Genomic DNA, 12,433 nt, shown 5'->3' on the forward strand with positions numbered 1-12,433 from the left:
TTTGAAAATTTTGTCGCTTTTACAGCAACCAGATTGAAAGTCTGCGCAGTTTAAATGAGCGGTTTTATGTGATCCTGTACCTCAAGCAAGCCAGCCTTGGTGGTGACAACCAGAATGTCAGAATTGCATTCGTCTTCAACAGTCAGCAGCTCATCCTCAGAAGGGCTGTTTGCACGAAACTGGAAAGGCGTGCTCGCCCCCCGGATCTCCCCTTTGTGGGTCACATAGCAAAACTGGTAGAACTCCCCATCGTCATTGGGGACATAGTAACCTAGGGAAGTATTGCAAACAGTGATTAAAGAAGGATGCAAAGAAATGTAGATTTAGTAAAGTAAAAGCAGGTAGGAATTTGCTGCACTTAGCCATTTAGAATAGAAATGTGTATCAAGATGTTACTTTAAATCTAAAATCCCAATTAAGCATGTGTAGTTATATTTATTCTACCTCATATCTGAAGGATTGTTTTACATAAGAGGAAAAATGTGCTGGCACTCTTGGAAAAGAAGCCAAGAGGTTTAAAACTTTCATTTATTTTATTAAAATAACATAATTATATGCAAAAATAGAAAATGTTCCTTTATTTTTTTCCTTTATTGGTGCCTATACTGTCTGTGCTTTGCTCTACTGGCATTCTGACAGCAAGACAACACTTCATTTTGTCTTCTCCTGAAATGTTTCATAACATTTTTCTTTAAACCATATCGAGATCATTCCAGAATCTATTTCCTCCGAGTGTGATGCCAAATAAAGAGACAAACGCCAACAAAGTTCCCAGGGTGTTTGGACCAGGAACAGCCCACAGCCCCACAGAGTCTCCACCCTACCCAACAGCAGGACGAAAAGCAGGTGTAGAGTGACAACGTCAACACTTCCAGTAACATTTAAGGAAGTCTCCCCAAACTGTTCTTTCCTAAGCAATAATAGCTTAAATTATACAGGTAACCTTCCTAATCTTCTTCTCAGAAATTTCTTGTTTATGCTGTAAATTCTGATGCTGACTGGTTGCACAAACAACAACCTATGAAGTCGGCTAGTCCCGATAATAGTCAGCCAATGAGGGACTGTGACTACCTAGCTTAGCAAGTCAGAGGCAGACTGAGCTCTATCCCCACTACCATCTGTCCTTTCACAAGATGTCATCAGCCCAACGCACATGGTTCCGGCCCAAATCCCAGAAGAGTTTAGTGAACTTTTTGTTTTTAAGTTTGTGTTGGTGGGGCAGTAAACGAGGACTTGATGAAACATTAAAGCTTTAAAGATTTTTATCCTCCCTTGAGGACAACATACTGTACATACACCCTTGTTTTCATTACATAATCCAAACTAGTGCTTATATACTCCAACAGGAGTTTATTAATACCTAGAGACCCTGATCTACTTGAATAAGTACAGATAAATCAAAAATTCAGCTACATTTATTCTGAAGGAATTTTTAGAAATAATATTTGATCCACCAGTTATTTTATGAAAAATTATGATTTTTAACAGAGGAAATCGGTCTTTGCTATATAACAAATGTACACAACTTAAAGCATTACTTAAAGCTAAGTAGTGTGAAATTTTTCTACAATAAGGACTGATTAATATGACTTGTAGTCATCTCTGCCAGCCAGGTGTGTAACATTCTTTCTACATCTGTAGATCTGTGGAGATAGACTGTAATTTTAGTGCACTTAATGGTTCTGTCCTGAACCCGTACAATCCTCTGACCAGCTCCTTCATATATCTTCATTAAAATGCGTCAGAATTACAGAAAGCTACAGCACGACCTTACCCTGAAAGATCACGGTTCTGTTGACTGCTGTGCCTTCCACGTAGTTCTCTGGGAGAGGCGACCACAAGAATGTGTAATAATCCCTCGCTGTGCTCCAACCAACCTGTGACACATTGAGGGGAATCCATTTAACCAGACGCTCCAACCACATCAGTGCATTATAATAACAATGGGGAACCAACAGTAGAGATTTTTTTACATGAATCTACAGGCACTTCCAAATTATCTCAAGCTGGTATATTGAAGTAATGGAGGGGCTTTTAAATCTATGTTACCATGGCAGCTAGGAACATGTCTACAATTGCAATTTGGTTTCAAGATGCTTATCGTGAAAAAGCCCGAGTGCGGAACTGAAGTAACAACTCACTGTTAACAGGAAGAGGAAAATAGGTGAAAATTTTATACATAGGCAACTTGAAAATGAAAACCAAAATGTAATTATATGTATTTTATGTCTTGTTAACTGATGTCTGCTGAGGAGGGGGGAGGCGGGAGAGCAGAAAATACATCCACGACTTCAGACTGGTGCCATAAAAGTGTCAAACTGAATCAGTGTCACATTGAGAGGGCTGCTTTTAGGCGTGCACACATGCATCCGCAACAAATCCAGTAAAACCAGACTGCGACACCAGCCTTTGCAACAAAACCAAGGTCAGTCATTTGATGCAAACTTTGCCAAAATTTATAATTCATGCAAGCTGACATAACAGCAGATTTCGATTTTAACTTTCTTTTCCTGACTGGCCAGTTTATCTTCTCAGCTGTGTACAAACAGCCCGCAGCTACAGTGCAGTGTGTTCACGTGAGTCACGGATAGAAGGGCTCTGGAGTTCCCCAAAAAAATAAAAGAGAGAGAAACCCCAATTGTTGCCTGTGCAGCTCCAGCCTCCAGCAGTTAAGAACAGGAAGCAATTAAAACATGTGCCTTGTTAGTGAGTGTCATTACTGAGGGGCTAGCTCTAACCGGTCCACTCATTAGAGCTGCAGAGGTGGTATTTGGGGAAAACTGAGAGGAACTTAAAGCATTCTGGTTAGAATATAAATAAGCAAAAACAGAGACATGGTGTTGAGCTATCTTAAACATGTTTAAATTAGTGACTGGGGGTAAAACCCAGTGAAGAGAACAAGCTTTATATTATAGATGACTTTTTACTTTAAAAACTTTTTGCATTAAACCCGAGAGGATAATGCTGAAGGAGGTGAAAAATTGTCAATGCGCCAGTAAGGCTGCATAGAACCAGGAGTGAGCTGTTAATGAATCACACAAAGAGGTCGTCCTTAGAGACAGTTTAATTATAAAGCTGAGTTTGCTTTCTCTGACGCCTTTCCTCAACAACAATCCTTTATGAACCACAGAACCACCAGCAAGTTGCAGTGTGGTTAATGTTCACAGAGTCAAGAGTCAAAGTCTTTGTTTGTCTATAGGCAGACAAGATAAAGCAGGCCATTTACTCACTACTAATAATATATTTAGTTTTTGTTTTTTTTATCTATTTAGTAAACTTTTAAAACTGTACAAAAACTGTATTTCTTGTTAAAATCCAGGAGGGCGTATTACACAGAATTTTTTTTTAAATCCTCCATTTATTACAATCCTATATAATTACAGGAAACAAGCTAGAAAACGTTAAAATACAATGAAAAATTGATCTAGTTGACAGTGACAAAACACTAACAAATCAATAGATTGAATTTTCAACAAAAACAACAGAGAAAGAGACCGCCACCAAATGACTCGCACGTCAATCGCAGGATTTAAAGGTTTACAAACCTGTGCTCAGCATTCTGAACAGCTATTGGCTTAAAGATCAAACCTTGAACCTAGACTGAAACAGATTCAACCTAACATAACCCTTTTTCCTGATCTTTGCATTTGGTTGTATACAAAAGCCTACATGACTTTTGTAAAATGATTTGACAAAAAATACATTCATCATGAGAGTTTCCATCCTTTTTCTCACTACTTTGAACAAGTAGTTCAAAGTACTTGTCCAAGTACTTTGAAGTAGTTTGAACTACTTGTACGAACAAGTAGTTTGAACAAGTAGCGAACTACTTGTTTGATACTTTGAACAAGTAGGTCAAAGTAGCAAACTACTACTTTGAACTACTACCAAGTAAATTTTGCATACTCAAAGATACATCTTTAAGTATGCTAAATAGGCAACTGCACAAAATAAGATCATTTCCAACGTCCGACCTTTAAGCATGGAGAAATAGAAGGCCTGCTAAAGTCCTTATAGGACAAGACTTTCAAGCCAGACCAGATGCAAAATCTAAAGAACTGTTTGTGGACTTGAGAATGACCCCTGCTGACATTCAAAGGGTCACAGTAGACAGGGTGGAGGAGTATAAGTACTTGGGAGTGTACTTGGACAATAAAGTAGACTGGTCAAAAAAATCCAAATCCAGAAGGGCCTCTGTTGTTTCTGAGAAGACTCAATGTCCGACTCAACATCTGCCGGAAGTTGTTACGGACATTGTGTGAGTCTATGGTGGCTAGCGCCATCATGTTCGCTGTTGTCAGCTGATGCAGCCTGAGGGTTAAGGACATCAACAGGAAGGCCAGTCACGTCACAGGGGACGAACTAAACTCTCTGGACATGGTGTTCAAGAGGAGAACATTATCCAAACTTGGGACGATGTTAAGCTAGTCTTCACATCCTCTCTATTATTTGCTGAACAGTTATAGGAGCTTGTTTAGCAACAGACTCAGACTGCCATGATGTAAAACAGGGCAACATAGGAAATCATTCCTGGCTGTCACAGTGAAACTATACATGTTCAGCCTATGACAAAAGTCATTTATACCAACAGGTTACCTTAAAGATAATTTAATTCTTACTGTCTTACATGACTAACTTTACATCAGGTGTCTGGTGTTCCAATGTCGAGTAATTTCCCCTTTGGGATTAGTAAAGTATTTCTGATTATCAAAGGGAAAAGCAGAGGACGGAAAATATGGCAAGGATTCACATCTGACCTGGCAGCAGAAGTGGTTCAATGACAAACGGACATTTGTTGCATTTGCAAGTGGAAAGTATATCAACAACACTTCTGTCAGTCTGCTAATCCTCAAATGCCAGCTTGAGATATGAAAGAACATAATGATAGCACACTGAGCTACCTGTAGCTGATCTCTGAAAATTAGTAAAAAGTAGCATCTTAAGAAGGAGAGCTTGTATGTGTCAATAATTTCAACTAATGTTCCAGAAGACCTAAATGTGTTAGCTACACATTTAGCTCTCTTTATTTGTACTTTATTCTCTGCTGTGATAAACCATTTAAAAAGGTATACATACATGAAAAGATAAATCAACTTGGTTTATTACTCGAGTTCCTTTCAAAGACAAACACTTCAAACAGGAAGAGAAGTTCAGCAGGAAGCAAACTAAACAGAGCTGTTAGTTTGTGTTTTTTAACTTGTTGTCAAGTTGTCTAAACTTTCATCTCATCCCTGGTAGATAAAAAGCAAGTTAGTTGAGAAGACGATCACTAAACTTCAGACAAAACTCAGATAAATTACTGCCACTGTACTGGATTTAATGTGTTCCTATAATGAGATCCATGTGGGACACTTAAGTTTGTGGTGAGGGCCAAGAAGCTTCACTCCCTCTGAACAAGCTCATCTTTGAAGTACATGTGAATGGCTACACTTGCAATATTTTAGTTTTGTGAGGCCTGACTTAATACTTTGTTTCTACGTTTTAGGTAAATCAAAAATCCCTCCCTTTCCGCAGTGTAAAATTAAGTCATACTCTAAAGGGTAAAACATTGTCTCCAAAATCAGACTTTATTCTTTCTCCCTGGGTTGCAAGAACAAAACTATGTGATTCTTGTAGCCCTGGTTTGAAAGACACATGTAGAATGTTTTTTTTTATTATTATTATTTTGCTGTGTCTGAGAAATATGAAATATAAGTGATGTTGTGTGTCAGCCCTATGAAGACTTTTGGGAAATTCTGCACATTAACTAACTCTTGTGAAGTATGAAATGTAGGCCAGCAAGAACTTTATTATTGCAGCCTTGACTGCAAGGGTGACTTTCTCCATTCTTGTGGAGTGTGCATTGGCCTTAACATGTAATTAGATACCCAAGATGTCAGCAAGTTCCAGATTTACGATGCACTAGAAAAGCCTTCAGCAAAGCCAAACTCTGCAACAATAATGTTTATTTGCATCTTATACTCAGTTTTAATGCTTTCATAAAGCAGTGTCGATGGTCCCTCACCTTAAATATACCAACCCAGTCCTTTGGATGTGGTTTGATGAACTGTGTCAGGGTATAGTGACAATCGAGCGCAGCATGGGGCAGGTAACTCTTCCCCACATTCTGGAAGATGACGTGGGCAAAATTTGATGTGTCCATGTTTCTGCTCAGTAAGGTCCCATCCAGGAACAAAGCCATATATCATTCAGCAGTGGCTGCACAGGAAAGGACATAAAAAAAGGATTAGCCAAAGGAAAAACTTACCCCAGTGTTGGTGTTTACTGTGACCAGGAGCAGTAAAAAAAAAGCAAACTGGAACAGAATAAAACTGAATAAAATGTGAGGCGCTAGTGGTTTAGGAAATTGGTTGGACACTATAATGCAACAAACAAGAAAGTTATAAAAGAGGAAGGCAGATTTCATTACGTACATTTATTGTAATTAAAAGGTTTAATACAACACAAACATTTTATCTTAAAAAGATTTATGCTTTTGTTAACTCAGCAAGGAGATTAACCACTGTTACTCTGAACTAACCTTTGCGAGATTAAAAGATCCCAATGATCAGCCAATAGCTGATGACATGCTGGACACCTCTGTTACTTTCTATCAGGTTTATGAGCTAAATATAGCCAAACAGCTGCTATAAAGTAACTACTAGCAAAACTCATGTAATAACTGACTTATATTTAACATCACAACCCGAGTAAAATTCAGACATTTTACTCGGGCAAACACATACTGAGTCGATACATGTAAAGCTATAGATTAAAAAAAGGGAATTCAGATGTATTGTTTGTTTTTAATAACCCTTAGAGCTACACAAGAAATAAAACAAAACTTGAAAAAGCCTGGCTTTTCATGATTTCACAAAAATTGGTGCTAGTTCATTATTCTCAGGAAATTTAATTATCTACCAAATTAAATGTCATTGGGCTTAAAACTGTTTTTAAGAAAAGTAGAAGTTGCTTCAATTGTTTTTTTATTTGTTCTTCCGATGTTCGTCATTCATTCCACATGGTTAAAAGCACTCCTATCTCAGCCCCCATTTCCTAGCGAAAACCAGCTGCTGTTTGTGCTTAATGCGTTCAGTTTCTATGTAAATGAAAGGCTTTTACACTGCATATAAAAAGCAGAAACATCAACTAACATTTGGCTTTTCCTACCATGAAAAGCCAAATGTTAGTTGATGTTCCAGAGAAAAAGTACAATTAACACAAAAAGCTGTTGCTATACATTGACTTCTATTCTGATAGAATAGGATGTGAAAAAGTGTTGTTAAGTCCATTGGTCCAATCCAAATCTATATGGTAGCGGATCAATTTTAAAAGTCCCTAATCTCTTTGAAGTAACTGAATATCACAACTTCCTGTCTGAATAAGTTTAAAGGGTTCCAAAAAGAAAGAAAGAAACCAGCAGGGTTGGGATTTTGATGGCATGCATACCTCTGTTTAAGCAATCCCCAAATGGCAACAAAAAGGCCTTCAGTAATTTACATGTCTTAAGTTTTTGCAAATTTTCTTCAAAACTGCCTTAAGAATAGTCAACTTGCTTTCAAACCATAGTCTGAATTGGGCAATATGTATGTAACCATATATATTTGGTGAAGGGTGTATGTGTTTCAGGAGCATATGCAGTTTTTGTTTAGTTATGCAGTGTATATAAATCTTACAAGCCAAAGCAAGAGAGCAATAAATTAACATTTTGCAAAAGAAGTGGATGATCTGCTAATCACAGTTTCTGACTGGTTAGACATTTTTGTTCCTACTGTATGAGTTGTTTGCATTTGGGCCTTGGTTGATGGCGCCAATTTCATATTGGTGCCACTTAATGATTTCAAACTAAATAATTTACTTTATCTGCACATTTCTAGATTAATTAATGTAGGATTCGATACGGAAATGTTTCCTATTTTAAAATGAATATTCATTTGTTAGGTAAGATACTTAAAACTAGGCGTGCACCGAGAAATCAACAAGCTGATAAATCTACCCTGATTTCCTTAATTTTGGAAGATTGTTGATCGCCCAATACTTACATGTGAAGCCGATCTGATCTACCTCAGCGAAGGTCTAAAAATCACTGACTGTTTTCTTTTGATCTGCTGTAACAGAGGTTTGACTGACAGACCCGCCCACCACGTCATGTCTGCTGGTTGGTTTATTGGTGCACCGCTAGTTTTAAGTTTGCCATTAGTGATAGGAATGATAGTCATCCCTCTGTTGCCAACTGAGCGACTTTCTTGCTATATTTGCACTGTTTCAGACAAAAAAACAATTAGTTACGCACAAATTAAGAATCGCCAGGTCAGGCTTTTTAAAGATTAGTAATCGTGATCGACCAGAAAACTGTAATTGGTGCACCCCTACTTCAAACTAGCAGTGCACAATTTCAGAATCAATATTTAATTTCAATCCTATTGCCATTATTGGCAATAATGTAACTGATAATAAACCCTCTCAGTCTTTTTAGCTATAAAGAAGAAGAAAAAATGTCCATAGCTCACTAACATCACTTGTGGTTAGTTTTTTAAAATAAAACATGCATCAAATTTATAAGTACTTCATTAAATTAGAAAAATAAACCGCTTATCTTTAAATCATCACAACTGCAATCCGCAAACGTTACGATTATCCCAAACCAAAGATGAATGAATTGTATATGTTTTACATTGTAAATCTTTATTTTATTTGATCAGTTCATCAATTCCAATGTGTGTATTTCATAAATTGCTGTCCGTAGGAATGATTCATTATGTTTCAGCTTACTTTAAATGGTAAAAAATAGTTATGTAAATTTGACATCTGAAAAGGTTTTACATGGGATGTTCTGAACTTACAATTACATAAATTACAGGGGACTGAGCCACTTGACGTTTCTCATCATTACAAAATACAATAAAAATGGCAAATATGTCTTTCAATGTTCAAATAAAGGTTGTTGTTTTTTTCGTCTTTGCAATTGAACCTGGCTTGTATCCTTGTGGCACAACTTATATTTAAGTGATGCCCTTTGTCATCACTTAAATACAGCCATAGAAATGTCACCAGTCGGGAATCCAAGGTCTTGGTGCAACATGAAACCTCATTCAGGAATCAAGAAATGTATCTACACTTGCTTAAATCCAGTTTTCATATATATTTCTTTGTACTCGATATAGGCAGAGCTACAGCTTGCCGTTGTATCACAAACATAATCGAGTAACAAAACACATTTAAACGTGCATCGAATTTGCTTATTTTAAACTCTACCATTAAAATCAACACATGACTAGCGAGAACGAAGGCTAAAGCCTTAGGGGGAGTTTCCATTTGGGCCTCGGTATTTTTTTTCGACGTAGTTTGGCCTGGGACGGAGAATTGACAAAAACAGATCGCAACTATCATTCAGAGTAATCACATAATTTCTAGCGTTACAATAAAACCAAATGCTAGAGGAAAATAAACATTAAAATGACCAGTTTGTAAGCAAGTTTCGGACAAGGCCTACACAAAATAGTATTCATATCTGGTTAGCTTAGCAATGTAGCTAGCTAGCAGCCAGTTGGCCTTAGCGACATACTTTATGAGACATTTTAACCATTCATCCACAGGCACGTAGTCTTTAACATCTCAGCAAAACATTTACGTAGTGTGTTAAATATTACGTTTTTACATAACGTCTTTGACAAATAAAAAGCAGACATGTCAAGAAAAAAAGAGCACAGCTATCAGTTGAGTACAAGGTTATAGCTAATGTAAACAGTTAGCAACTTTAGTGGTACCAAGCTACTTTCGAAACGCACTTCGAAAAGCTCACAAAGTTAACACTCGTATCCTTATTCTATTCATAAAATACACACCAAACATACCTTGTGGACATGTTAAACATCAGCCAACATCCAAATGTATCATAAAAACGCAGTTGACGCAGTTCAGGGCTTTCCCGTGTCCTTTTCCTGGAATAATAATAACATAACGTCACTTCCGCAAAGTGTCAGAGATAAAACGTGTTACACACCCGACCTACCTACACATCATTTAACTGTTTTCTTACCTCGAAAGCATTGTTTTACACTACATGACATTTGTCATTTGAACTGAATATTAATAATTCGCCAAAATCTGTAATTTTCTGAACTTCTAAGAACTTTTATTGTTCAAATAAACTGGCAACATAATAAGCTGATTTCCTATTTCATTCATTTTTTAAGTTGTCATGTTTGTTTTTTGTTGCTGTTCTTGTTCTTATTTTTCTTTCTTTCTTTTTTATGTGTTTATATCTCAGCCAATTTTAAAGAAAACATTTCTTGTTACAATCAACAAGGGAAAATCCAAAATTTAGGGGCTTTCCTACCTTTCAAAAAGCCAAGCATTTTGAGTCAAAGAGAAGGTCTTTCACAGCACCTATATTTAAATACAAAGGCACAGTTGCCTCGAAAAAAATTTATTCTTGAATAGAAAAACTGCCTGCGACAGACTGACGACCTGTTCAGGGTGTACCCTGCCTCTCGCCCAAAACGTTCGCTGGAAATAGGCAACAGCACCCCTCTGACCCGATAGGGACAAGGTTGTTAGAAAATGGATGGATGGATGGATGGATGGATGGTGTAATCTGTAATGAAGGCTGTCAGCATTTATTTATTTATTTATTTAAACTTATGAGTAAAATTTTTTGCTTAGGAATTTATCAATATACAATTCTCACCTGCATCTTCTATACAGAAATTGCTTACAAAATATAACAGATCATTAAAGCTTGTTAAAATCAAATTAGCAAAGAATTACAGTTCAGTATGCATGTGATATATTCCCCTTTATTTTCACAGGGTTTTCACACAAAAATGAAATTTAAACCTGGAAAGTGAATGGTGAGAAGGGTGAAGGTCTAATGATGATACACACCACTCTTTTCAGAAATGCGTATCTAAAATATCTGTAATTTTATCTGTAAATTAAACAAATTCCTCCCACCTTGCTCTGTGATGGTTTATCACATTAGATTCCCCAAAAATACATCGAAATTTGTGTTTGTGATGTAACGAACAGGAGAAAAAGTTAAAGCGGGTTAACCAGAACCAAAGCCTCCAAGATTGGTATCTCACGACTCCTCTTCTCCCTTTACACAAATGACTGTACCTCAGTCTGTGAACTTCTGAAATTGTGAGGTGACACCATTGCTGATCTGATACAAGGCTATGAGAGGCCATGGGCCAAAACTATCAAACTCTCTCACACATACGATCAAACTCTCTAACAGAGTTTGATCGTATGTGCAAGAGGGTTTGGTAGTATGTGTAAGACGGTTTGATTGTATGTGTAAGGGTTTGATAGGACAAGTGAGAGAGTTTGATAGTACATGTGAGAGTGTTTGTAAGTTTTGGCCCATGGGGCCTCTCATACAAGGCAGTGATGAGCCTGCACACAGACAGGAGGTGCATTGGCTAGTCCTCTGGTGTGGTCAGAACCACCTGGAGTTTAACCTGCTCAAGACAGTTGAGATGATGGTGGACTCCCAGCCCTCACTATCCTCAATAACCCTGTGTTTACTTCAAATCCCCTCTGGCCACTATAGGAACCACCCTTTCTTGCAAAGTAACTAAGATGGACCATACACAAAGACAAAGTTCAGAAGAAGGCCCAGCAAAAAACTATATACTTGTTGGAGCAACCCAAGTAGTACAACCTCCCATGAGCTGGTGGTCATCACCATTATTCAATCTGTCCTGAGCACATCCATCATGGTGTGGTTTGGCTTGTCCACAAAACAGGAAAGATCCAAACTGCAACAAACAAGAAGGTCAAGAGGATCATCAGGACTGACCTTCCCTCCATCAACTACTTGTACAGGTCTAGGTTTAGCAAAAGGGGAGCCGAAATCCCTGTGGACTCCAAGCATCCAGAAACTGTATATATACTGTATGTAAAAAACAAGCAACAAACATTTGTGATCATGATAGATATTAACCCACTTTGTTGTGGAGAACTGGATATCTCTAAAATGTATTTTACATATTTTTCTTGCAGAAATTCAGAGTAGTTGTCTGGTGTGTGTGACAGTTGCAGAAATTTTGAATTGTACTTTTGCTGTCATTTAATAGAAATCCAACTAAGGACAGGGTTTGCAAATTAGCCTGTGACTAGAAAACCTTTGCTGCAACAGACTAGTGACCTGTCCAGGGTGTATCCCGCCTCTCGCCTGGAACGTTAGCTGGAGATAGGCACCAGCATCCCTCCCGACCCCACTAGGGACAAGGGTGTACAGAAAATGGATGGATGGATAGATAGAAAACCTTTGCACAAAATAACAGTTGCTCTGTTTTTCACATGTAATATTATTTAATGTGCTGTTCTTATTTAAATAAATTTGAATTGAATTGAGAGCAAAGCGGAACCAAAGTGAAACAAAGTAAAACAGAATACGAATTCAGCGGGTCCCTATTCTGATTATTAATTTGATCTCAGCGAAACG

General features: G+C 37.5%; 1 protein-coding gene across 1 annotated transcript in view; it reads right to left on the reverse strand.

Annotated features, from left to right (window-relative positions):
* The window catches only part of tax1bp1 (Tax1 binding protein 1), an 18,596-nt gene extending 8,654 nt beyond the window's left edge, over window positions 1-9,942 (reverse strand). Inside the window, exons 1-4 of the mRNA XM_005804637.3 lie at window positions 9,834-9,942; window positions 6,005-6,198; window positions 1,775-1,877; window positions 81-271 (exon numbers count right to left, since the gene is read on the reverse strand). Of these exons, the coding sequence (XP_005804694.1) occupies window positions 81-271; window positions 1,775-1,877; window positions 6,005-6,181 (471 nt within the window). The 5' untranslated portion in view covers window positions 6,182-6,198; window positions 9,834-9,942. The remainder of the gene's footprint in view (window positions 1-80; window positions 272-1,774; window positions 1,878-6,004; window positions 6,199-9,833) is intronic.
* Window positions 9,943-12,433: the final 2,491 nt, after the last annotated feature.

The sequence above is a fragment of the Xiphophorus maculatus genome, chromosome 3, assembly GCF_002775205.1.
Source record: "Xiphophorus maculatus strain JP 163 A chromosome 3, X_maculatus-5.0-male, whole genome shotgun sequence".
Classification (NCBI taxonomy): Eukaryota; Metazoa; Chordata; class Actinopteri; order Cyprinodontiformes; family Poeciliidae; genus Xiphophorus; species Xiphophorus maculatus.